General features: G+C 44.6%; 1 protein-coding gene and 1 pseudogene across 1 annotated transcript in view; one reads left to right on the top strand and one right to left on the bottom strand.

Moving 5' to 3' along the window:
* Positions 1-11,051: 11,051 nt before the first annotated feature.
* Sar1b (secretion associated, Ras related GTPase 1B) overlaps positions 11,052-26,860 on the bottom strand; it is a 29,645-nt gene continuing 13,836 nt past the window's right edge. Inside the window, exons 2-7 of the mRNA NM_001009622.2 lie at positions 26,318-26,393; positions 23,707-23,826; positions 19,783-19,848; positions 14,300-14,403; positions 13,193-13,324; positions 11,052-11,642 (exon numbers count right to left, since the gene is read on the bottom strand). Of these exons, the coding sequence (NP_001009622.1) occupies positions 11,526-11,642; positions 13,193-13,324; positions 14,300-14,403; positions 19,783-19,848; positions 23,707-23,826; positions 26,318-26,375 (597 nt within the window). The 5' untranslated portion in view covers positions 26,376-26,393 and the 3' untranslated portion in view covers positions 11,052-11,525. The remainder of the gene's footprint in view (positions 11,643-13,192; positions 13,325-14,299; positions 14,404-19,782; positions 19,849-23,706; positions 23,827-26,317; positions 26,394-26,860) is intronic.
* On the top strand, positions 22,264-22,788 carry LOC134480787 (small nuclear ribonucleoprotein F-like; annotated as a pseudogene).

The following is a 26,860-nucleotide window of genomic DNA, read 5'->3' as shown; positions in this document are numbered from 1 at the left end:
GTGGGGCCTGCCCCTGCATGACTGACAGCTAAAACTCTCTCTATGTAAGGCTGTGGCTACATGACAGGGGCCTGGTGTTGGGAGCAGGTGAAGCTCCTACCGTCCCCTTTGAGTTCCCAGGGCTTCCAATCCAGCTCAACTTTACCAGGCTTCCTGTAATCATCCACCGCCCCACACTGCCCCACAGATCAACAGTGAGTAGGTGTCCTGTCCTGATTTTGCCCAGAGCAATACAAAAGGATGAGCTTACATAACGGGCTGCCCAGGCCCCAGGTAATCAAGACTGAGGGCCAGATAATCCAAGAGGGACTCCGTGGCCACCTGACTGCCAGACGATACTAGAGGCGTGTTGATTCTCAGCTTGTCCCCAAATAGAAGCTGGGGTGGAGAGAAACTCAGAGTGTTCTCGAAATAGCTCCAGGCCCTGCCATCTGCTGCCAAGCAGTCAGGAAGGAGAGCAGCCCCAGCTGGGTCCCTTCAGAAGCCACTGAGCTGAGGGAGTAACAGAATTTTTACTGCAGGGGAGTGCCAGTTACATTCTCTGCAGCCATAGTGGGCTGAGGCTCCCCTACACTGGCTTTCTGAGGGTTCCCGCTCCTCTTTCTCCACACTGAAGACAGGAGGGAAGTCAATGTGCTTCTGTCTAGCCTGCAGCCAACCTGGTCTGGCTTCCTAATCAGAAAGTGGGACGAGAAACCAGCTCGAACTTAAGGTCCAGTTGGGTGCGATAGAACCCAAGATGTAGGTAGATGAGACCAAAAAGGTGATGTCAGTACTTGGCCATATTTGTGTCCTCTGAGCTTTCTGCAATGTGGCCAATGCCACATAAAACAGGACTACTGTTGGGGTAGAAATCTCGACTCAAGTTCAGACAAAACACTACAGGCCAACATGGTTCCACGTGGAGAGGTTTAATGGAAGAAGAGGAGTAAAAACCGGCTATGAGCATGTGGAGGGAAGTGTGGAGGGGAATGGGGAGAGAAGGGACAGAGGGGAAGAGGGGAAGAGAGCAAGAGCCAAAGCAAGAGAAGAGGAGCAAGAAAAGAGAGGAAGAGAGGGAGGAGGGGGCAAGCAGCCCCTTTTATAGGGCCAGGCAAGCCTAGCTATTGCCAGGTAACTGTGGGGGTGGAGCTTAGACAGGATACCAACAACTATAATCTCACTGAATTTCATATTAAATTTTTTCTCTTTCTCTTTCTTTCTTTCTTTCTTTCTTTCTTTCTTTCTTTCTTTCTTTCTTCCTTCTTCCCTATTTTGGTTTATTGAGAAAGGGTTTCTCTGTGTGCCCTGGCTATCCCAGAACTCACTCTGTAGAGCAGTCTGGCCTTGAAAGCAGAGGTCCACCTGCCTCTGCCTCCCTGCTGTTGGGATAAAAAGCGTACACTTAAACTTTCTTTAGCTCACGAGAGCTGTTGACAGAACTGCATGATGGCTCAGTAGGTAAAACACTCGGCATGCAAGCACGAGGAACTGAGGCGAAGTCTCCTAAGAACAGACACAGTAAGAGCAACGCCAGGACTCCTACGGGAGGAGTGGGGGAATCTCTAAGAGCCTGAGGGCCAACTAGCCTGACCAATGCAGTAATGAATAAGAAACCCTGCCTCAAACAGGATGGGAGGTGAGGCCCAGGATCCCAGCTGTTGATGTCTGAGAATGTGCAGTAGTGTGTAGACCCTTCCTTCCCACAACCTCTAACAGGAACGAAGTAAACAAGCCAAGGATGTAGCTGAGGAGTAGAGCACTTGTCTAGTATGAGAAAGGTCCTGGGTTTGATCCCCAGTACCGTAAACCAAAATCTGTAAACAGCAATAAGCCCTTTACCCCATAAGCTCCTCTCATCTCCACTTGAACCTAACTTTGAGTCACTCTTTCTCCTTTCTTTTTTTTTTTTTTTTAAGTTTTGGCTTTTCTTTCTTTTTTTAAATTTTTTTTAAAGATTTATTTATTTATTATATGTGAGTACACTGCAGCTGTCTTCAGACACACCAGAAGAGGGCATCAGACCTCATTACAGATGGTTGTGAACCACCATGTGGTTGCTGGGATTTGAACTCAGGACCTCTGGAAGAGCAGTCAGTGCACTTAACCACTGAGCCATCTCTACAGCCCCACTCTTTCTCCTTTCTAACAACTGTGTAGACATTCCACTGCTAACTTTTTAAAATTGCTTTTTTTTTAACATTTTACCTTTTATTTTTGTGTATATAGGTGGTTTTTTTGTTTTTTGTTTTGTTTTGTTTGTTTTGTTTTGTTTTGTTTTGTTTTTGGAGCTGAGGACCGAACCCAGGGCCTTGCGCTTGCTTGGCAAGCGCTCTACCACTGAGCTAAATCCCCAACCCCTATATAGGTGTTTTACATGTGTCTGTGCTTCACGTGCATACAGTGCCTGTGGAGGCCAGAGGAGGGCGTCAGACCCAACTGGGACTGGAGATACAGACAGTTCTGAGCTGCCACCTGATGCTGGGGATTGAACTCTGGTCCTGTAGAAGAGCAGCCAGGTGTCTATAACTGCTGAACCACCTCTCTAGCCCATCATGCAAATTCTTTGAAGTGGAGGAAACCTATTGCCCACGAACCCAACTCCCTAGTTACTTTTGCAACATTATCTGCTGTCTGCAGCGCCCAATGACCATCACTTAAGCCATTGAGACATACAAAAAGTTTTTAAATCCCATTTTATGGGTATAGGTGTTATTTGTATGTATGTGAATGTCTGGAGGCCAAGGAGGTCACAAGAAGGCATCAGATGCCCTGGGACTGTGATTACACGTGGTTGTATGCTGCTATATGAGTGCTGAGAACTGAGCACGGGTCCTATGTAAGAGCAGCTACCGCGTCTAACCACTGAGCCATCCCTCTAGTCCTACCATAGTAATATCAGAGAGAATGAGGGAGGGAGGGAATGAAGAAGGGCGGGCACATAAAAGCTTGCATAGCATATACTCCCAGGGAGAATCTCTTGTGTGGTGTATGAGGAGAGATAACTAACCACACGGCAGAACTCTGAATAGAGTAAACAGGATAATTGAGGGATAAGCTTAGCAGGAAGAAGCCAAAGCTTTTGGCCTAGGCAATTATTCACAAAAAGTTCGGTCTCAGGGTTATTATTTTGGAAACTTGGGCGCAAGTGAAAAAACCCATAGTTACATAGCCATGTATCACAATTTCTTTAAGGTTTTTATTTCATTTTTAATGTTATATCTGTGTCTACGTGTATACTCAAGGGTTGGTACCCAAGGGTACCGGCCAGGCCAGAAGAGGGCTCCGGATTCCCTGGAGTGAGTAACAAGTGGGTGTGAGTTGCTAGACATCAGTGATGGCAACTGAAGTACAGTCCACTGAAGGAGTGGCCAGTGCTCTCCACTCCTGGGCCATCTCTCCAGTCCCAGCCATGTAATTTTAAAACTACAAACATTTATGTTAAAAAAAAAAGGGGGCTGGGGATTTAGCTCAGTGGTAGAGCGCTTACCTAGGAAGCGCAAGGCCCTGGGTTCGGTCCCCAGCTCCGAAAAAAAAAAGAACCAAAAAAAAAAAAAAAGGAAAGTTAGAGCTGGGTAATAAGAGCAGAGATGAAGCCATGGGCGTGGCTTAGTAGCAGAGGACTTACCCAGCATTCTAAAGTTCCAGTGTTCACTCTCTGCTGAGACGGAACAAAACACATATGCACGCTCCAGTCCTTCCTTCCAAGGACAGGCTAGCATCTTATTTTTCTATTCCTAACACTCAGTGCATAGAACATGATAGGAAAACATGATCAAATTAACCCAAGAATAGTGTCTTAGTGAGGGTTTTACTGCTGGGAACAGACACCATGACCAAGGCAACTCTTATAAGGATAACATTTCATTGGGGCTGCCTACAGGTTCAGAGGTTCAGTCCATTACCATCAAGGCAGGAACATGGCAGCATCCAGGCAGGCATGGTGCAGGAGGAGCTGAGAGTTCTACATCTTCATCTGAAGGCTGCTAGTGGAAGACTGACTCCAGGCAGCTAGGGTGAGGGTCTTAAAGCTCACACCCACAGTGATACACCTACTCCAACAGGGTCACACCTTCTAGTAGTGCCACTCTCTGGGCCGAGCATATACAAACTACAATGAACATGTAGCACAGCTGTTCTTTGTAACTGTTCAAAAGCACGTAGAGATGTCGTCATAAATTAGACCGGATGACCAGGACTCGCTGTGAAGACAGTCATTAGACTCCACACAAAACCCCAGCTCCACAACATTGTATAAAATCTCAGAGGACTGCACCACGGACTGTTTTGCACCAACTTACCAGCACGCTCCGAGTTTGCTCTGCTACACTTATCTTCAGAATGAGCCCTGACTACATCCACCCGAGTGGTGTGGACTCTGGTGCAAACTAGTCACAAAGTCACACTTAAGATGAGCAGGGAATGTGGAAACCCATGAGAGGTAGGCCATTTGGACAGGAGTCTCAACATTTCATAATGAAAATGGTCCTCAGATCTAAACAAGACACCCGTATAACTGCCATCCTCTTACTCACAAAATATTTCAACTAAAGTTTGAAACATAACATCCCATTTTTTTAAAATGTGCTGGACTGTGCCTGATTACTTTGGTTTTGGTAAGAAAGCATCACCACAGTCGTGAGCAGTCATCTGGTTCAATGTTCTGGATTACGTGGTTGTGATTGAGAATGGCGCCTTCAGCTCACTGTGGCCTCCCCCTTACGGCAGATCTTTTAAATGCAGGCTAGGCCACTCTTGGTGAAGGAGCATGGTAACAGGACTCAGGACTGAGAAGGTCTTAAGAGAAGGGATCCTGAGGACTTTACTCATGAAGGAACTGTCACACATTCTATAGTTGATCCTAAGGGCTGGTGTCAATAACACTGTCAAATATTCTAAAGGGCTTGCTCAGGCTTGTTTTTTTTGTTAAAAGTTTAAAAACTTGACCAAGCTTAGGAATGCATATCTTTAATCCCCACAACTCACTAAGCAGAGGCTGGCAGGCCTCTGGGACATCAAAGCCACCATGGAATTCCTGGCTAGCCAGGGCTACGTAAATACTGTCTGAAACAGACAAAATGCTTTAGGTTGAAAATCAGAATAACAGTAACAGAGATGAGAAACAACAACATGTATTTTAATAATTTAGCTGTTGGTTGTAACATAACTGTAGATAAAATTTAAAAGTGACAGTTTTTTCTAACCTTTCTAGCTCCCAAATAATTGAGACGAGGCCTTTTGATTTATTTAATAAGATTTAGGGACGATAACTGAGCAGCTATCCCTAACATTATATGCTATCTATTTACTCCCCCAGCCGTAAGCCCTGAGTTACTTACAGTTTGAATGACCTTGGCTCACTCTGCATCATGTGTGTCCTCAGGGCCTCTCTCAGCATGGCAAACCCTCCTGCTGTTCCCATATGGTCTCTCACATCTTCCTTCTCTTTCTGCTTCTCTCTCTACCTGGGACCCTCCAACTGGGATCTGATGTCCTGCCTCCACTGTCCTCTCCTGCCCACTCATAGGCTGATCAGCTCTTCTATTAACCAATCAGAGATGATGGAAAACAATTTTTACATAACGTTGACACCAGAGATGCTTGACCATGCCATCCTCCATATTGTAACCAGATATCTGGGCACAAAAATCAGCATCTGAGGATACACAAGATTCACTCCCCAACACATATCTATTTTTCTTTCTTTCTTTTTTTTTTTTTCTTGGTTCTTTTTTTTTTTTTTTTTTTTTTTTTTCGGAGCTGGGGACCGAACCCAGGGCCTTGTGCTTCCTAGGCAAGCACTCTACCACTGAGCTAAATCCCCAACCCCCATATCTATTTTTCTTAACTCTCAGTGCAACACATTTTTTAAGAGATGGTCTGACTCTGTAGTCCACTTTGGCTTTGAACTTGTGATTCTCCTACCTAGTTATAAGGGTACACCTTTTGCTTTTGTCAGGGAAGAATTTATCAACGAGACAGTGACTCCTCTTGGGTATCAAGCTGGCCTCAAATGCTCGACAGTTTATGCCCCAGCTACCCAGAAGCTAGGAATATGGCATGAGCTGCTGCACCCAGCTACATGGGTTTAGAACCTGTTTTATAGTAATACAAGTAACCATTTAGTTCCTTTTTTTTCTTTTTTTTTTTTTTTTTTTTTCGGAGCTGGGGACCGAACCCAGGGCCTTGCGCTTGCTAGGCAAGCGCTCTACCACTGAGCTAAATCCCCAACCCCTCATTTAGTTCCTTTTTATTTTGTATTAAGACCAATAGATGGAGGCTGGAGAGATGGCTCAGCGGTTAAGAGCACTGACTGCTCCTCCAGAGGTCCTGAGTTCAATTCCCAGCGACCACATGGTGGCTCACAACCATCTGTGATGGGATCTGATGCCCTCTTCTGGTGTGTCTGAGAACAGCGACAGTGTGTTCATATAAAATAAATAAATAAATCTTTAAAAAAAAAAAAAAAAGAGCAATAGACGTCTTAAGCTCTATTTTTGTCCTGGCCTCTTGAAACACTACCACATCTTTACATATACTTAGAGTAACAATACAATACAAACAATACTTAATTTTTTTTAAAGATTTATTCATAGGGGCTGGGGATTTAGCTCAGTGGTAGAGCGCTTGCCTAGGAAGCGCAAGGCCCTGGGTTCGGTCCCCAGCTCCGAAAAAAAAGAACCAAAAAAAAAAAAAGATTTATTCATTTATTATATATAAGTACACTGTAGCTGTCTTCAGATACACCAGAAGAGGGCATCGGATCTCTTTACAGATGGTTGTGAGCCACCATGTGGTTGCTGGGAATTGAACTCAGGACCTCTGGAAGAGCAGTCAGTGCTCTTAACCTCTGGGCCATCTCTCCAGCCCCCCTTTTTAAGAATTTTATGCGTCCAAGTGTCTTACTTGCCTATATGTACTGTGTGCCTGCCTCTGGCTGGAGGTTACCACCAGATGCAGGAGCTTCATTTCTGGATAGGCTAGGAGCATCCTCCCTTTGTTTCTTTGGTCCCAGTGTCAGTGGGAAAGGAGATTGAAGAGCAAGCTCCTTCATATCAGGAAGCATGTCTGCCTCTAGAGAACTTTCTGGCTCGGGCATGTAGTATGCAGGCTGAGCTCTGTAGTTTTTGGGTCCCCCTAGATGAGTGGCTTGTGGCCCTCCGTTACCAGTCAGTCACCTTAAGAGCTAATAAAGTACAGGCCTTCTGTCTTGAAACATCCACCAGACCCTTTCATGTTGCCTGGCACCCTCTCTCTTGGCCTAGTCAGTCTCCTCTGACAGAGTCTGGACACTGAAGCAGGTTATGTTCAGGCAATGTTACCAAAATGTTCTAGGGGTGCCTCCCAGGTTGCTTACCCATGCTTTGGGGGAACCTTTCTTTTGGTATCCCTTGCAATAGACAAAGGATACTTTCGTGGGTAGCCAGATGGCTTCTAACAATATCAAGACCTTCATTTTCGCTTTTGATCTTCTTGGTGGAGGTGAGGATCTTTCTTGGTTCATGTCCCCATGTGTACATGGGCCATGGTAAAGTCATAATGATTTTTAGTATATATCCTGGCAGACTTGTCTTTCCCCCACTGAGCACCTGAGCTACTGTTACAAGCTTGGCTCATTGGGCTGAAGTTCCTTGGTTAAGTGAATGTGACCAAGCAGTGCCATCCCGGGTCACCATTGTGGTCCCATCAGTTTACAGTTCCTCCTTTGCTTCCTGCAACAGGGCATCAGTCAAGTCAGCTTGACAGATTGAATCAGGTCTGTTTCCTCTAGGCAGTCAGTTGTGCAGAGGTTCTGCAGGGTCAGCATCTGTAACAGGCTAGCAGGGTTGAGTGCCAGTGTTTTGCAGAACCAGATACAGGGCTGGTCCAGACTTGGTAATGAGTCACCCTCGAGTTTGGCATCCATCTTTCCAGAATGCCCCTTAGAGACTGGGTCAAGCTTCTTAGATAGATAAGCCGTCAGCCTCTTCTAAGGCCCCAGGGACCTACTGAAAAGTTCCTTTGCAATTCCCAGGCCCTTGGCCACATATAGGTAGAAGGCTCTGATGATGTCTGAGAGAGCCAGGGCTGGGGTGGACACCAGGGTTGTCTTTCAGACTTTTGTCCTCTCAAGTCTTGGTTGTTGTAGAGTTTTTGAACTATTTTTTACAGCTGATACTTGGTCATACCCTCAAGTTTTTGAAGTTTGTTTGTTTTTGTTTTTAGTATTGTAAGGTTCATGGGTCACCAAAGATTGATACCTCAGACTCAATAGTATGTAAATGCAAAGAGTGTTTTATTCTGCAGAAGTCCAGCATGCTGGGGTCTCCCCATTACCAAGATAGATAGATACCCAAATGAGCTTGCAAGCCTGATTTAAAGCACACAGGGAATTCCAGGGTAGGTGACCTCTATGTTAACCTTTTAGGTCCATCTCTATGGACCTTGCATTACCGGGGTGTGGGGACTGTTACTGAAGAAGTATCTGAGGAAGTCTGGAAACTGCTGCTGAACTATTGTCCTTGCCTCAGGCCAAGTGGCTGGGAAATTCCTTTACCTGGGCATGAAGGCTGGAGCCTGGGTTTTTTTCTACTAGTAATTGACTTGCCTGGGCGTGCTTGGATTTGCCCAGTTTTTAGGTCTAGTCTCCTTAACTGCCAATTTGAAGTCTCTCATGGAATCAGCCTAGCTTTCTCAGTCTCTCTCTCTCTCTCTCTCTCTCTCTCTCTCTCTCTCTCTCTCTCTCCTCCTCCTCCTCCTCTTCCTCCTCCTCCTCTTCCTCCTCCTCCTTTTCCTCCTCCTCCTTCTTCTTCCTTTACTTAGTATCTCTTTTTTTTTTTTTTTTTGGTTCTTTTTTTTCCGGACCTGGGGACCGAACCCAGGGCCTTGCGCTTCCTAGGTAAGCGCTCTACCGCTGAGCTAAATCCCCAGCCCCTTAGTATCTCTTTTTAGAAGCTGTCTTCATTCCTTTTTTAAAAGGTCCTAGTGAAAATTGTTCAGTCCCTTTGGTCTCCTTGGTGTTGGACAGAAGGGACAATCTGTCCTAACTGGGCTCAGGGCATTGATCCCTTGGCCCAGCCCAGGGGTGGCTTTTGTACTCTCTCTTTAGAGAATCGTAGGTTTTGAATTTCTAATTGTACACATCACAGGATTAAAAGGAATATTAACTGGCTGGAGAGATGGCTCAGCAGTTAAGAATACATATTGCTCACCCAGAGGACCTAAGTTCAATGCCTAGGACCCACAGCTGGCAGCTCAAAACTACTTATAACTACAGGTCTAGGGGAATCTAGTACCTCTGCCCATTCTAGGAGCCTTCACTCAAGTGCATATACAGACACACAGACACACAGACACAAACCAGAACCACACCCACCCACTCCCTGCACACACAGCCTGCTTACAGCAGACCCGTGGGGGAGTAAGGCTCAGGGAGTTGTCTCCTGCTGGGTGTACTCTGCTGGGATGGCAGCCATCCCACCCATGTGAGAAGGCCATAGTAAAGAGAGTGACATGGGGTCTTGCTTGTTTTAATACTTGTTATGTTGCTTTATTGAACATCTAGTTTAAATTCTAAATTGTGTGTGTGTGTGTCTGTCTGTGTGTGTGTGTGTGTGTGGTAGGCAGGGGTTGGAGTTAACTATGGAGCTATCTATGATCCAGAGACTTCTGGGTCACAGTTCAAAATTTTTCAGTATTGTGGTTGGCAGCCATCTTGGTTGGTGACTTCACCAGGAGCAACCATGTGACTTGGCATCTACCTCAGTTACCATAACCATGTGGCATAAATAAAAATGGTGGCACCATTACACTCCATGCTTATACCAGACCCCACTGGTTATCATTGTTCTATAGATAGATAGATAGACAGACAGACAGATAGGTGGACAGATATAGATATCTTAGACTAAGGAGTCATCACCAGATTTCCAAGATGGTTTGTTTCATTTTATTTTATTTTGGTCTTTTTTTTTTAATTGTTTTAACTTGAGTCTTTCTGTCACAATCATGAACTGAAAGTAATCACCTCTGTTCTGTTCAATGTCTTTTTTGTTCCCTGTGTTTACTATCCTCTAGATTACAGGGACTTAAACTTGGTTTAGATGTGGTAAATTGTGAGGAAGTTCTCCTAATCTAGACAATACACTTTAAATAAAAAAAAAATCACTATATGCCCTTATCACGTTTGCTTCTTAATCTGGGGAGAATAATGTGGCTTTACAGTCAAAAAGTGAACAAGTGCGGGGAGAGCCTACGGCAGGGCAGCTGGCCCCCGTTTTCATTGCCCAGGCTGCTGTCTGAGATGGACAAGAGTCCTACTCCCCTCTGCATGAACAGAGGCTACATATTCAGACCTTCTCAAAACAAAAAGTTTGACACTGATCCTCCTTTTTTATTAATGACAGGAATAGTCTCGGGCATAAAGAGCTTTTTAGGGAATTAAGATGTTTTAAGCACCTAACCTCACCTGTATTGGTGAGCACAGCAGTGGCACCTTCCACTCACAGTGGCATCACGGAGTCCAAGGCCTGTGCTGAGCAAGATGAGCACGTGCGATTAAAGATGGCCTGAAACATGCTTGAGAGGAGTAAAGTCCCACCCAGTGAGCTGCTGCTCTCCCCAGGCACGCAGGTCTTTAAGCCCTTGGAAGTCCCATTCCATATAAGGAGCCATGACAGTGACTCTAATGCAGACAGTCTGGTCACTTGTCACTTCACTACTTTTGACAAATTAAAATTAATTAAAAGAGTTGCTAAAGTCAGCATCAGACTAGTGTGGGACCAAAAGGCCTGCACGACGGGCTACCGCTGTGATTTAACAAAAGGCTGGACCTACAGAGGACAGGCCCCAGCCTGGGCCAGCCATGGCAGTAATGGCTGCATGACTGGTAAAGAAAACTTCAGAACTTGGAGTCAGCACACTCACTCCCACTGCTGTGTAAGCTCAAAGCCTCGGGCTATGCACCATTCTAGACTCTGAAGGAAGCATCCTGCCCGCCAACCACCCTCCCACATGTGCAACACTAAATCCTCCCACTTTCAGAGCACACGAGCCACAGGACTTTCAAATGAAACAGCTGCCCAACACAGAGCCCAAACGTTGGAGTTTGTTTTATTGCATGACGTTTGCATAAGAAAAAGTCTTGAAAACAGTAAAGCATCATGCAATCACTGATAAGCGGATTTTAACTGTACACAAGATAGGCAGACAATCTAAATTGAAAAACTATTTCCAAAAAGTACATAAAAGTTTCACATGATGAGCTTTTAAATATGGTTTGTATTTGTAGTCTCACATCGTTAAAAAGTGCTTCAAATGTACCGATGGGAAGCTGGTCTTTATAAACGGTGATGGGTTGATGTGGGGTTAGAAACTGTAAAAACTATCTGTGTGGAATTAGAAAGCTAACATTGTGATATTCAAACTTGAATCAGTTTGCAATTCCCACTCAGGTAGATATATTAATAATCTAAAAACACCTATTCTGAAACCAACAAAAGTCTATTGAATTCAAGTTATGCATGTTGGGGATGGGTCTGAGGGCTGGAAGTGTGGGCCGGCCGCTGCTAGTCGATGTACTGCGCCATCCAGCGGAAGCCTTCCCCGTAGCCCTGCCTTTTTAGCACACTGCACATGAACACTTCCAGAGGCCGGGCATTCAGCTCCTTCAGTGACACACTGCCCTGGAAGAGAAGAGAGCAGTTATGTTGAGGTAACAGATTATGCAGATTCTCCTTCAGAACAAAGGGTGTCGATGATAAAGACATTGATAAAGCCATGGTAACTTGGCATCCCTTAGCATGAAGTCTTCTCTTACTCTACTATGACAATGTGGCCAATGACTGGGAAAGGTATGAGCTTGGGAGGTGCAAAGAAATCAAAACCATCTGCCTTGACTCTCCACGCCCAAGCGCTGGAGCACGCCTGTATTTTTTGCACTCGGGAGCCTGAAGTGGGAGGATCTCAGGCTCCAGGTCAGCCTAGGCTAGAAAGTAAGACCTTGTCTCAAAAATCCAAAAGAAAAAAATCCAAATTTTCCTTCCTGGTGTTCAAGAGAACATTGTGCAAGGGGTGGCATTCCCATGTATTCTCAGCACTCTAGGGATCAAAGTTCAAGGCCAGCCTTAACTATGAGTATGAGACCATGGCCAAAAACTGGTGTGGAACAGATTTATTACAAAGAAGGCACAGAGGGCTAAGATGTCCACAGCAGTAGAGCGCTTCCCTAGCGTGGACAGAAGCCCTACCTAGAGTTAAGTCCCTTCCTCTGCTGCATTTTCCTTTGCCCTGAAAGAGCATGTATGCACTAAGGAAGTTCTGTTTATAAACTATGGCGTTTCTTCCATGGTTTACCTGAAAATATTTCTTTTTTTTTTTTTTTCGGAGCTGGGGACCGAACCCAGGGCCTTGCACTTCCTAGGTAAGCGCTCTACCACTGAGCTAAATCCCCAGCCCCCTGAAAATATTTCTTTTAATTTGTTTTGTTGAGACCAACTGTGTAGCGCCCAGGATAGCCTTAAACTTGTGAACTTCCTCCTCGGGGACCCAAGTATTAGAATTATAGATGTGTACCTACCCCTGGCTGCGGGTAGAGAGAGGGCCCAGGGCTTAAGAGCAATTGCTGTCGCTCTTCTAGAGGATTTAGGTTTGACCCCAGCACCCATTGTGGTAGCTCACAACCATCTGTAACTCCAGCTCCAGGAGCTGCCCTCCTCTGGCCTCCTTGTGCACCAGGTGTATATACAGTACACAGACATATGCAGGCAAAGCACCCATAAACATAAAGTTGAATTTAAAAGGGAGGGGGAGGGTATTGGAGATGCACATTGGTTAAGAGCACTTGTTCTTGCACAGGAGTTGGGTTCAACTCGCAGCACCCACAGGTTGCTACTTAGAATTAAATAGGTCAAAGGTGGGCACATGGTGTTCATCTAGGATCTCAGTCTCTGTGAGGTAAAAGCAGGAGAGTCAAGAGAGTTTAAGGCTAGCCAGAGATATATCATTAGCCCCTGTTTAAAACCAAAAACCCCGAACAAATCATTTTAAAGTTTTCTACCTTTCTTAGCTGGGTATGGCGGCCCATATCTTTAATCCCAGTACTTGGGAGGCAGAGGCTGGCGGATCTCTGGGAGTTTGAGCTCAGTCTGGTCTATTAGTCTGTTGCAGGACAACTAGAGCTACATGGTGAAACCTTGCTTCAAAAAACAAAACGAATAAAATAAAAAGGGTTTACCTTTCCTGTTGTCTGACCATATAAACCAAACATCTCTCGTAACCTCTCTTCACTTATGGCTTCAGGCCTGTCGATCTTGTTTCCAAGAATTAGGATAGGCACGTTGGCAATGGTTTCATCTGTCATTAGTGACTGAAACAAAGCAAAGAATAGGAAAGACACTGATTTAAAGCTATCTCAAAAGCTTATTTTAAAAAGATACCAAACAAACAAAAAAAAGATACCAAACAGCCAAGGACTCAGTCTTCACTGTATCATGATACCCCGACCTGCTTAATCACAACGTCTTAAGTGAGCATTAAAACTGGATGCTAGATTCTCCTACCTCTCTAACGCTCTCTGGAGAGGCTGGCTCACTATGCAAATCACTAAGGGAGTATGGGCACCTTGGAGGTGGGACAACCGGTTTCACTTCTGGTTCTGTGACTAGGTTCTAATCTTGGACAATTAGCTTCTCAGAAGCTGGAGAAAGAGCCGCAGCCACTATTCAGACACTGGCCGGAGTGTTGAGGGAACAATACTGTGTGCAGAGAGGGCTGCACACAAGAAGGAGGCAGCAACTAACAGACCCTGTCCCAGGACCGAGTGTCTCTGAATAAAGGAATGGTTGGGCTGACCGTCAGTCAGATCAGGGATTTCCTTGCTCTGTGGTCCCGTACTTAGTTCTACCATGCTGGAAACTGCTGAGCCTCTTTACAAAGTATCTGACCTTGAGGAGTGCAGAGGGAGTGAACACACCTACTTCCTTCTGCAAGTGCTCACAGAGATGGCTGGACAACTGCGGAAGGGATCCTGAGAAGGAGCGACTCTGGATCGACTGGCTTCAGGACTGAACAGGGGTGCACACACATGCAGGGCGCACTCTGGCGAGGGTGAGCTCGGTCTTCAGAGGTGCTCCTATTAGCACTGCCTCACTGGCTGCAGCCACTGCACTCTACTCCCTCTGCACTCTAAAGTCATCAACAGCTCAAACAATCCCTGAGCCCAGACAGTCAGGCGTCTCCTCAGACACTGCTGAGAGCTGCTCTCCCATAGCTCCATCTGCAACTATTCCTTCCGGCTGCCCAGAGGGAGATCACTGTGTTTAGTTTTAATTGTTCAACTTACATCAAGTTCTTCTTTTGATTCTAACAGCCTTTCATGGTCTGCACAATCCACAAGAAATACAATGCCATTGATAGCAGGAAGGTAGTTTTTCCATACTCTTCGGGCTAACAAAAACAATCAGGAGTTAGGATTTATGTGTCGGTCAAACCTAGTGGATAGTTTGATGGAAGAGTCCAACAAGGCCTCAAGAGTATTGAGGTGTCCCTTTGGCTGCTATTTTACTGTACAGCCAACTGCCTCTTTTGCCAAAGACTTTGGTACCAAATCTTCCCCAGAATACTAAAGCAAATTTCAGACTTTCCTTGATTTTGGGCAGTGAAATCCTTTACTCTTCCCCATTAAGAAATAGAGTTAGGAGCAGGAGAAATGGCTTGGTGCTTAAGAGTGCTTCCTGTTCTCCCAGAGGACCCTAGCTTGGCTCCCAAAACCCACATCAGGTGGCTCACAACTCCAGTTGCAAGGGAGCGGACCCAACACCCTCCTCTGCTTCCACAGGCGCTGCACACACAGGATGTACACACGTGGTGTACACTCACAGACACAGTGACTCTCATTATTAAGTTCACTAGAAAACCACTATGAACTCTCATCAACCAATTTAAGCAGTAAAAACTCTGTGTGTGTGTGTATGTGTATGTTGCAGTATTAATTTTTTTGATATTTCTTGTTTCTGAGGTTTTAGTGATGAATATGAAATCAACAACAGACTGGTGTTAGTGCCAAGTACAGACTTGGCAAGTTACAAACAGTTGTGTTCAAAACAGGAAACAAATTTAATTAATGAAAATATTCCAAAATAGTGCCACCAGTTAGGGAGCAAATGTTCAACATATAACCTTAGAAGGATATTTCCTATTCAACTCTGAGAACATTTAGATGGGGCTGGAGAGGAAGCTCGGTGGTTAAGCTGGATGCTCCTCCAGAGGACCAAGGTTCAGTTCCCAGCACCCACAAGGTTTTCACAATTATCTCTAACTCTAGTCCCAGGGAATCTGATGGCCTCTTCTGACCCTGAGGGCACCAGGCACACATGTGGTACACAGACAAGCATGTGTGCAAAACCCTCAAATAAGTAAGTCTAAACAAAAAGCATTTCCCTTCAGTATTTGAGAAACATTTCTCTCCCGTCTTCAAGCTTACCTTGTTTCTGAGGACAAATGTGCTGCTTCTTTCTGTGTTACACTTATGTTTACTTTGTGTGAGAGTGTGTAGGAGCGGTCCCGGTCCCACCACAGGACATGTGTGGAAGTCAGAAAACAAATGTTGGGAGGCTGTCTCTCCTTAGATGGTGAAGCTCGTGAGAAACCAGACTCTGGTCATGGACTTGGCAGCACCCACATCTGCTGAGCCCCCTCACTGGCCTGGTGTGCTGTTCCTCTCTTATCTGCATTCTCAGCGTGCGGCCTCCACGTCTGTCTGCTTTTCTCCTCTAGGTGTTCTCCTCTCAGTTAGTGGCCCAAGCACTTTCATCTGTGGGGCTTTAGTGCTGTTTGTATCATATGTGCTTGGTGTTCACCGAGCTCTTTGCACCTAAGAGGTGACAGTTTTTTTAGATTTGTTGTATTATTTATATGCAGAAGTGTTTGCCTGCATATACGTGTATGTGCCACATATGTCCCTGGTAGCCATGGAGAACAGAAGGAATTGGATTCCCTAAAACTGGAGTTATGGGTGGCTGTGAATCACCATGTGCTTGCTAGGACTTGAACCTAGGTCCTCTGCAAGAACTACAAGTGTTCTCAACCACTGAGACATCTCTCCAGCCCTAAGTTTCCATTTTCATCAGACTGGAAAAACTGGGATCTGACATTTCACTTACTGTTTTCCATCCTTTCCTGAGGAATTCCTGGTACACATGCATTATACTCAACCTTTTTAAATGTTTTTATTTTACGAGTATGAGTATGTATGTGTCTGACCACACATGTGCAGTGCCCGCAAAGGCCAGCAGAGGGCATCAGATCCCTGGGACCGGAGTTGAGGGTTGTGAGGCATCATGTAGATGCTGGGAATTAAAGCCTGTCAGTGCAGTCAGTGCTCTTAACCACTCTGCCACTTCAGCCCTTTCATCAGGTTCTGAAAGTGTGGGTCAAGAAGAATTTGACAACAGTAAAAGGTTTCTGAATGCCCAAGAACAAAAATGAACTAAAAACCCAGAGAGTGTTGATGCTGGCTCGTTTCTGGCACTTCGGGCTCATGTGCATCGTGCAGCACCGAGCTTCCCTGCAGCCTTGGTGCTTAGCACATGGACCTGCACCAGGCACACATCACACCACACAGCTCCAAACAACACTGCTTCAGATGCCTCGGCTTGGATCCCAGACTGCCGTTAGGGACTGCTGTGCAGCGGTCTTAGCTGTGCAGTTTTCTGCTCTTCTAGGAACACAATTAGGGCTGGAAGAGGTGGTTCAGTGGTTAAGAGCACTGACTGCTCTTCCAGAGGATCTGGGTTCAATTCCCAGCACCCACATGGCAGCTCAAAACTATAATTCCAGTTTCAAGGGATCAGATACCCTCACACAGAAAAAGAAAGATACATAACGGTTTAATTTCAGAAAGCAGGCTTTCATTATTTTCCTACCACCACTCCTCAGTATGTAAGTATCAAATTAACACAGCTTTGGACTGCACTGGCTTTGAGTGACTTAGGTTAAAAACTGCTGCGTAAGTTGCTGACTTTGGCTGCATAAAAAGGGGGTAAAATCATTAAATCATTAAACAACTGTACATATAAATATAAATAAATCTTTAAAAAGAGAGAGACAGAAAGCCAGGCGTGGTAGTGGACACTTTTAATCCCAACACTCAGGAGACAGGCTAGTCTGAGTTCAAGGCCAGTCTGATCTACAGAGTTCCATGACAGCCAAGGCTACACAGAGAAACCCTGTTTTAGGGGGAAAAAAAGATTATGGACAGGAAACCGGGAAAGGAAATAACATTTGAAATGTAAATAAAGAAATATATCTAATAAAAAAATGGGGAGTTTGAAAAATGTTATAGATTCTGTCTCACAGTAAAAATATTCAGCTAGGGGTGCTGGAGAGATGGCTCAGAGGTTGAGAGCACTGACTGTTCTTCCAGAGGTCCTGAGTTCAATTCCCAGCAACCACATGGTGGCTCACAACCATCTGTAATGGGATCTGATGCCCTCTTCTGGTGTGTCTGAAGACAGACACAGTGTACTTATATGAATAAAAATTAATAAAAAAATATAAAAAATTCAGCTAGGACTAAACTCTTTATGTAAAAATAAGCAAGTATAGACATCTCATTAGTATACAAAAATCATGGGGTTAATTTTTTCCATTATAGACTTTTTAAAGGAAAAAACAATTTGTTTATTTACTGGATTTTCTTTTTTTTTGATGCAGGGTTTTGGAACAGGGACATCCTCGGCTATCCTGGAACTCACTCTATAGACTAGGATGGCCCCTATCTTGTGCTGGGATTAAAGGTGGGCACCATTACCACAGGCTCAATTTTTATTCTTAAAAAAGATTTTATTGGGTTGGGGATTTGGCTCAGTGGTAGAGCGCTTGCCTAGCAACCACAAGGCCCTGGGTTTGGTCCCCAGTTCCGGAAAAAAAAAAAAAGATTTTATTATTTTTATTTTATGTGTATGTGTGCATTGCCTGCAGGTGTGTATGTGTACTGTGTGTGTCTAGTTCCTGTGGAAGCCAGAGGACACCAGATCTCCGGGAACTGGAGCTAGACAGCTGTCAGTAGCCATGTGGGTGCTGGGAACAAAACCCAAGCCCTCTATAAGAGTAGCAAGTGCTCTTAACCCTCCAGTCTTGAGAAAACAATTTTTAGACTACCCCCATGAGAAGTAACTCTGACTTGAGCTTTATGGCCTATCTGGAAAATACTGTAGAAATGAAATTTCAAGCAAACTGCATTAGCTTCTAAGTTTTATTTTATCTCTCTACATTATTATTAGTATTATTAGTAGTGTGTGCGTGCGCGCGCACGTGTGTGGAGTTTAGAGGACAGCCTGGAGTCAGTCCTCTCCTTTCTCCATGGATGCTGGGGATGAACTTAGGTGTTCAGGTTTGCAAGGGAAGCACTCTTACACCAAGCCATCTTCCTAGCTCTAGATTCTAATTCTGTAATCTTTATACCCCAGAGATTAACAGATGTGTGTCTCAATGTGCTTTCTCTAGCCACAGCCACTGAAAGACTTTTTCAAATGCATGTTGCATCGGGTTCTAAGCATCTTACTATTCTTATTTTTATGGAGTTGGGAATGAAGCTCATGTGAGGTGGTATGTCCTTCCATACAGCATCCGCGCTGTGGGCTGGCACCCCATGCTAACACCAGGCTCTACACCATTCCTTTTTTTTTTTTTTTTTTCTTTTTTCCGGAGCTGGGGACCGAACCCAGGGCCTTGTGCTTGCTAGGCAAGCGCTCTACCACTGAGCTAAATCCCCAACCCCATTTTTTTTTTTTTTAAAGATTTATTTATTGTATATGAGTATACTGAAGCTGTCTTCAGATAAACCTGCAGAGGGCATCAGATTCCATTACAGATGGTTGTGAGCCACCATGTGGTTGCTGGGATTTGAACTCAGGACCTCTGGAAGAGCAGCCAGTGCTCTTAACCACTGAGCCATCTCTCCAGCCCCTACACCATTCCTTAACACCAGGCTTAAAGTGGGCCTTTAGGTCCGGAGCATTCTTGACCTGTGCTGTACCATGTGACTCACATGCTAAGAGTTATTGGGGTATAAAAAAAATGGACAGGAAGTCCACAGGAGTTCAGCTCAGAGTTCAGGACAGTCCTCCCACACTTGCTGCAGAAATGTACACAGAAGCACTAAGTCCCACAGGACGGCTGGAACACTCCTAGCTAGGGAGGCTTCTCCAGGGAGGAGTCACACCTCACAGATGGGCTTGATGAGCAGAAGCAGAGGGGAGAAAAAGAGGTCAGCTCTAATGGAGAAAGAGAATGGGAAGAGAGGAAGGACCAGAGAAGTCGGGATAACGACAGCTCTGCATGTTACAAAATACAGGTTAGTGGGGTTCGAGAGATGGCTCAGTGGTTAAGAGCACTTGCTGCTCTTCTGAAGGTTCTGGGTTCAATTCCCAGCACACACATGGCAGCTCACAACTGTCTAATGCTGTGCAGATGTACATGCAAACAAAGTGCCCCTACACATAAAGTATGTAAATAAGTAAAACAGGTTAGTTACAGGAGCTTTTATTTTTTTTGGGGGGGGGGCACAGTATCATGTGTTCATAATATGATTTTGACCACGGGCAAGGTACCCTGAAGCAAAGAGAAATTCGAAGCTGAGTTTTCCTCGTACCTCACCCATAAGCAGTTCAGTGATGTCAGTGAGTGAGAAGTCCCATGTGTCTATCCAGTGATGACTTAACCTTACTCTGCCTTACTTGGAGAACACGCAGTTCCAAGCTCTGAACCACAGTGGCCACACTTACTATGTTAAGATAAAACAGAGACGAAGAAATAGACTCTTACCTTGCAAATGCCCACCCAGATCAAAAGTTGTAAACGTCATGCCAGCAATAGTGAGCTCCTCTGAAGCTAAATAAGAACAAAATTATTTTTTACAACATAATCAGAAATGTGCCAGGCACATCGGCTCATGCCTGTAATCCCAGCTACAGAGCACAAGTTCAAAGCTAGCCTGGACTACAAAGATCTGTTTGTTATCTTCCATTTATCTCCTCGTTGAGTACATGTTTTCCTTTTTTTTTTTTTTGGTTCTTTTTTTTCGGAGCTGGGGACCGAACCCAGGGCCTTGCGCTTCCTAGGCAAGCGCTCTACCACTGAGCTAAATCCCCAACCCCACATGTTTTCCTTTAAATCTTTGGTCACTGATCTCCTTAAATTTAAGAATGAGAGAGAGAGAGAGAGAGAGAGAGAGAGAGAGAGAGAGAGAGAGAGAGAGCGCAAAATAGTTCATCAGCACCCCCAGGGCAGACAAAAGGACTGACACCCACATCTGGTTGCTGGCCTCTATCTGCAGCACAGTGTGTGTCCTGCCCCTGACTAAATCAATGTAATAAAAGGAACAAAGAAGAGTCTTTCAACCTTAACTTTTTTCTTTTTTTTAATTTTTTTTTCTTCTTTTCTTTCTTTTTTTTCGGAGCTGGGGACCGAACCCAGGGCCTTGCGCTCACTAGGCAAGTGCTCTACCGCTGAGCTAAATCCCCAACCCCCAACCTTAACTTTTTGAGATAGGTCTCATGCAACCCACCTGGTCTTGAACTTGCTGTGAAGCAGACAGATTACAGACAGGCATGGTCCACCATGCTTGGTTTATGTAGGTCATGCACAGCTTCACGCAGGCCAGGCAGATATTCTAGCCACTGAGCCACACCCACAGCCCACCACAATGTCTCCATGTCCCTACCAATCAATCCTACCATCCTAGTCATTTCTGAGTCTGTTCCTTCTGATTATGGGTCACACTTACCTACTTTCTGCATGTCTTACTATTTTTACATTGTAAAATTATAATATATACTAAATTTTACTATATTTTTTAAACTTTATTGTAGTGGAATTGTTCTTTCTCCAGATGTGGTTCTTTGGGGAGGTCTACTTCATGCAAGCACAAACAAGTATTCTCCATGCTAACTTCAGGAGTCACTGCCTCCCATCCTCTTTCCTCCAGTACTGTGGCTGCAAGTTCTAGCCTCCCAACTCTAGTCTCTGTTTCCTCAGCTGACTGGGCTGTCTAGCTTTTCTCTTACATTTGAGTTCAAAACTACCTTCTGGCACAAAGCCAGAATACAGAAAAGTCTGCTTCATTCTCTTAGAAACTGTGGTCCTGCACCAGCTGCTGCTCAGTGCTTGCAAACAACTATGCGTACATATTTCTGTCTGGTTACCTCGTGTGTCCTGGGAAAGACTTTCAGATCCTGTTCTCTTCCCTCATGGCCAATAGAAAAGTTTGCCAATAATCACAACAAAAATTTACATGTAAAACTACATGGTGCCGGAGCATTAACTTAGTTACGGAGCTCTAGGCTGGCTGGGATCGCATACAAATATCCCCAGTAAACCGGGAGCTAGGGATGAAGGATGGTGAGTCTGAAGTTAACCTGGGTCACACACAAGACCCTGTCTCAAAACTGAAGGAAGAGCCATACACAGTGTTTCAAGTACACGCAGTACTTAACAGGCTGTACTCAAAGTCACTACCATAAGGAAAGGGCAATGCTTGGCTGCCTGCCCACCCGCATGGTTACATCCTGTACATACTCTACTCTATAAAAGAAATGCCAATTGAATTAATGGAGGAGACTGGCAATGTCTCAGACGACTTCCTCCCCCTTCCCCATCAGCCCCCCACCCAGACCTCACCCCTAGAAGCAGCTCAAGCCTATCACCACAGACTATCCTGGCTTATTCTAAAATGTCCATGTGATGGTGTCATATATACAGCAGAGGACTTCTTGTTGGTCACTTTTCTCATGACCTCGTTTTTATATTTTGAGACAGTTTTATGTGTCCTGGCTGCTCTGGAACTCTAGATGGACCTGGCTCAAATGTATGACTTCTAGCCTCTGCCTCCCAGGCGCTGGCCACAGCTGTGTACGCCCTGCTTTCCCTCCTTCTTGCAGGTCTGCTGCGTTTCTTCTCTTTCTGTACAAGGCTTTTGGTACATACATATTCTCACTTTTCCACATGAACACCTAACAGATGGATTGTAGATCAAAAGAAAGACAGTTGCTACTTTTTCTACATATGCTTTAAATGGAAAAATATAAGTTGGAATGAGTATGGGATGCAGGACAGCTGAGACAGCACCTGCTCTGTACCCTCCAGGTTCCTGTGTCTAGATCCAGGTGCTGAAGAATCAGTTATGGAAAACAAGATAAAGAAAAAAGCTGGGTGCACTGGTGACGCCTTTAGTCCCAGCACTCAGGAGGCAGAAGCAGGTGGATTTCTGAGTTTGAGGCTAGCCTGATCTACAGAGTCAGTTCCAGAACAGCCAAGGCTACAGAGAGGAACCCTGTCTCAAAAAGAAAAAAAAATTTTTGGTGGCCATTTCTCTTAGTGCCAGTCCCTTTGTTGTGGCGGGGTCAGCGGCTAGTGGGGTACAGTGCTCACTGGTGTTCGGTGTTAGCAATGAGTTTGCCCCTCGATCCCAAGCCTTTTCTCAATGGACTGACAGGAAAGCTAGTGATGGTGAAACTTAAGTAGGGCATGGAGTACAAGGGCTACCTGGTCTCCATCGATGGCTACATGAACATACAGCTCCCAAATACAGAAGAATACATAGATGGGGCATTGTCTGGACATCTGGGTGAAGTTCTAATAAGGTATAATAATGTCCTCAATGGGCTAGAGAGATGGCTCAGTGGTTAAGAGCACTGACTCCCCTTCCAAAGGTCCTGAGTTCAATTCCCAGCAACCACATGGTGGCTCACAACCATCTGTAATGAGAACTGATGCCATCTTCTGGTGAGTCTGAAGATAGCTACAATGTACTCATATACATTAAATAAGTAAATAAAATCTTAAAAAAAAAAAAAACAAAAAACAATGTCCTCGACATCAGAGGCATTGAAGAGGAGGAGGAAGATGGGGAAAATAGCATCTTGAAGATGAGAGAATAGCATCTTGGGGATATATATATTTCTATACAATAAAGATTTTTTTTTCAAAGAGAAAGAAGGAAGGAAAGAAAGAAAGGAAGGAAGAAAGAAAGAAAGAAAGGCAGGCAGGCAGGCAGGCAGGCAGGCAGGCGGATGGATTCATGGGATGAGTGGAGGGTCACTACCAGCAAAGAGAAGTAAAACCCCTCAATAATCCCTTCTATTCTGCCAGGCTCCCCTCCCTTTCTAAAAAAAGAATCAAGTTCTCTTAAAATGTTATTTTCATTTCATGTATGTATTAGTGCAGATTTGTACATGCCACAGGCACATGTGTAGGCCAGAAGGCAACTGGTTTTTTGAGATAGGATGTCACTACGGAGCCCCGGCTGACAGAGAATTTACTATGAAGACCAAGGTGGCCTTGAACTCACAGGTCCACCTGCCTCTTCTTCCAACTGCTGGATCTGACACCATGCACATCCTACAATTAACTTGTTTTAACTGTTATCTGCCTGGTTTACAATCTTTCCACTGTAACAATTACATATAAAAATTAACCTGTTTCTTTCTGCTGCTGCCTCTGTAGTTTCTTATTCTGTAGCATAGGGTGGTATGAGTTAACTCATGGGAGAGTTAAGTGCAGGGATAGCAGGGCCTGAGCATTGCTTTAGATCGTAATTTGTGCTCTGGGAACCAGGTCAATTACCATTTACCCAGCTATTTTAGGTACAGGCTAAATACTCTCATACCTTAGCCGTCAAAAATCCCAAATCAAAAAGCCTTTCGGGCAGGAACTATGACTCAGCCTGACTCACAGGGAAGAAACACTTACTGGGATGTAGTGTTGGGACGTGCTGGCCAAGCCTGTCATCTTTCAGCATGTGTAGCAACGTTGTTTTCCCGGCATTATCCAATCCAAGGAATACCAGTTTACCAGTTTTTTTATACAATCCTGCAGAGTAAGAGCTATGATCAGTCAGAGTGACAGCAAACATGGAACATGAAAATGACTTTATATTTGACATGACTTAAAAGTTATACGTAATTATTGTTAAGATGCTTGAAATGCAACTTGAGAATTCTAGAATTCCTGAGTGCACGTGTGCTGTCTTTCCCCTAAGTGTCCCTTTTAAAGTCTGTGCTTAAATCTATAGTAAAACCCTAACAGAACTCAACTTTACCACACCTGTAATCCCAACAGTTGAGAGATAAAGGCAGCAGAATCACAAAGTCAAGGCAATTCTTAGTTCTATAGCAGCTTTAAGGTCAGCCTGGCCTACATGAAACCCTGTCTCAAAAAACAAAAGCCAGGTCAAGTATGGAGGTGCATGCCTTTAATCCCAGCTCTTGGGAGGCAGATCTCATCTGGTCTACATAGTTCCAAGGCAGCCAGGGCTATGTAGAGAGATTCTTTAAAAATGAAACAAAAACAGGGTTGGAGAGATGGTTCAACAGTTAAGAACACTGGCTGCTCTTCCAGATGGACCCAGGTTCAATTCCCAACATCTGCATGGCAGCTCACTACTGTCTGTAACTCCAGTTCCAGGAGATCTGACACCCTCATACAGACATGCATTCAGGCAAAACGCCATCGCACATAAAATAAAAATAAATAAATTATAAAAAATGCTCAGGGCTGGAGAGATGGCTCAGCGGTTAAGAGCACCCAACTGCTCTTCCAGAGGTCATGAGTTCAATTCCCAGCAACCACATGGTGGCTCACAACCATCTGTAAAGAGATCCAATGCCCTCTTCTGGTGTGTTTGAAGAGAGTGACAGTGTACTTATATATAATAAATGAATAAATCTTAAAAAAAAATAAAAAATAAAAAATGCTCAATGTAAAAAGCAAACAAAACCCAACAATAAACAATATCAGTTGTAACTCTGCCTCAATAAGTAAGTTCAGCATAAACAAGCTTGGTCTCCTAAGCTTATCTTGTTTCCTTTGTTTTTCTACAAAGCTACCCCCAGATTAGGCCAGGCAAGGGCTTTCTATACTGAGCTACACTTCTTTTTGCTTTTTTATTGTAAGACAGGATCTCACCAAATTGCCCAATTTGGCTTTGAATCTATTCATTCTGTTGTTCAGTTTAACTTTTAGTTTGTGATCCTCCTGCTTCAGCCTCCTGAGTAGTCTGCACCACCAAGTAAGGCCCAGCTCTTATTTCCAGGTTTCATCTTCTTTTACTTCATCTGTATGACTGCTCTGTGTGCAGTGCAGTGTCCGAGGAGGCCACAAGAGGGTATCTGGCCCTAAGACTGGAGTAACAGATACAAGAGGTGCCATGTGGGTGCTGGGAGCTGAGCCCAGGGCCCCTGGAAAGGCAGGCAGCCGATAACTTTAACCACTGAGCCATTTCCTCAGCCCCTCATTTTCAGCTTTAAGATAACAACTTAAAATCTGCACATTACCCAAGCATGGTAATGTCTGTAATTGCAGCATTCACTGGTGAGATGGGGCAGGGGTCATGGCCGCTCCAGGGCTTCATAGTCATTCCTGTCATCTTATGTGCTTAGGAGGCAGAAGGCAGCAAGAACGTGAGTTCCAAGCCAGCCTGAGCAATTAATTGAGATCCCATCACAAAACAAGCTTTAAAATAGGGCAGTGGAGGGCTGGAGAGATGGCTCAGTGGTTAAGAGCACCCAACTGCTCTTCCAGAGGTCATGAGTTCAATTCCCAGCAACCACATGGTGGCTCACAACCATCTGTAAAGAGCTCTGATGCCCTCTTCTGGTGTATCTGAAGACAGCTACAGTGTACTTATAATATAATAAATGAATAAATCTTAAAAAAAAAATAGGGCAGTGGATATAGTTCAGTGGCACATGCCTTCCATCTGACTTGCCTAGCATATGCAAGGCCTGGGTCAGATCCCCAGTGCAATCCAGACAGACAGACAAGTCAATCAATGTATCTGTGCTCCCCCTGCCTCTGCCTCCCCAGTGCTGGAACTAAAGGTGTGCACCACTTCCTCCTGAGCACTCAAAGCTGTCTCTTTTTATATGATTAATTTATTTCTATGATTAATTCATTTCTATCTATGAAAAACATCTTCTTTCACTTTCATATGGTCTAGTTTTGTGAAGAGACAATGCTGGTTATTGTGTGAGGTCTTACTAGTGTGGTATATAAGCATTACTTCAGTTGAGAAGGGCCTCACTTCTCCATACAGTAGACATGCTGACCAGGACCAAACTTAGTTCCTAATGATTCAAGGTCCCAGATCACAGTCTCAGCCTCGTGAGGGCTGGGGTACAAGTGCACTGGCCTACACCTGTCCTAAGATCACGTGATTTCAAGGGGTGAGTTACTTGGATGTATTTCATAATCTCAAAGCTCACTACTTTCTTAACCACAGGCTTATATAAAGGTGCTCTCTACAAACAAGTGCACAAACAGGGTCAAATGCGACAGCTACAAAGAGCAAAGCTGAAGTTACCTAGAAACTGCAGCACACTGCTGAAACCACTGTAAATCCAGTCAAATATGAAGGACATATCCAGATCTTACAGGGTCTGAAAAACAAGATTTAGTTAGACTTAACTAAAGTCAGCACGGCCAACATACACAGAACACTGACAGACGTTAAACAATCTTCGTAATCTTCTAACATTACTATACTGCAGGGCTGGTGAGAGGACTCCGTGCACAGACACTTGTGGCCAAGTCTGATATGCTCAGTTCAGTCCACGGACCCACATGGTAGGAGAGAACCAACTCCACAAGTTGCCCTCTGACCTCTACACATACATTGTGGTGCACATAAACAAATGCACGTGTGCACACATAAACAACAACAAGTCCCTGTTACTCAGGCTGACAGAACCTCATCTATGCTTATGCATGAATCTTAAAATGCCATTAAACTTCAGGCAGAGACCATTCTTTGTCTATGGAAGGAACAAAATGAATGACAACAACCAGGGATAGGAAAAAATTAAGAGCCATGTGTGATGGCCAACAACTCTAACCCCAGGACTCA

Source organism: Rattus norvegicus, chromosome 10 (genome assembly GCF_036323735.1).
Source record: "Rattus norvegicus strain BN/NHsdMcwi chromosome 10, GRCr8, whole genome shotgun sequence".
NCBI lineage: Eukaryota > Metazoa > Chordata > Mammalia > Rodentia > Muridae > Rattus > Rattus norvegicus.
This window is presented reverse-complemented; position numbering and strand designations above follow the sequence as displayed.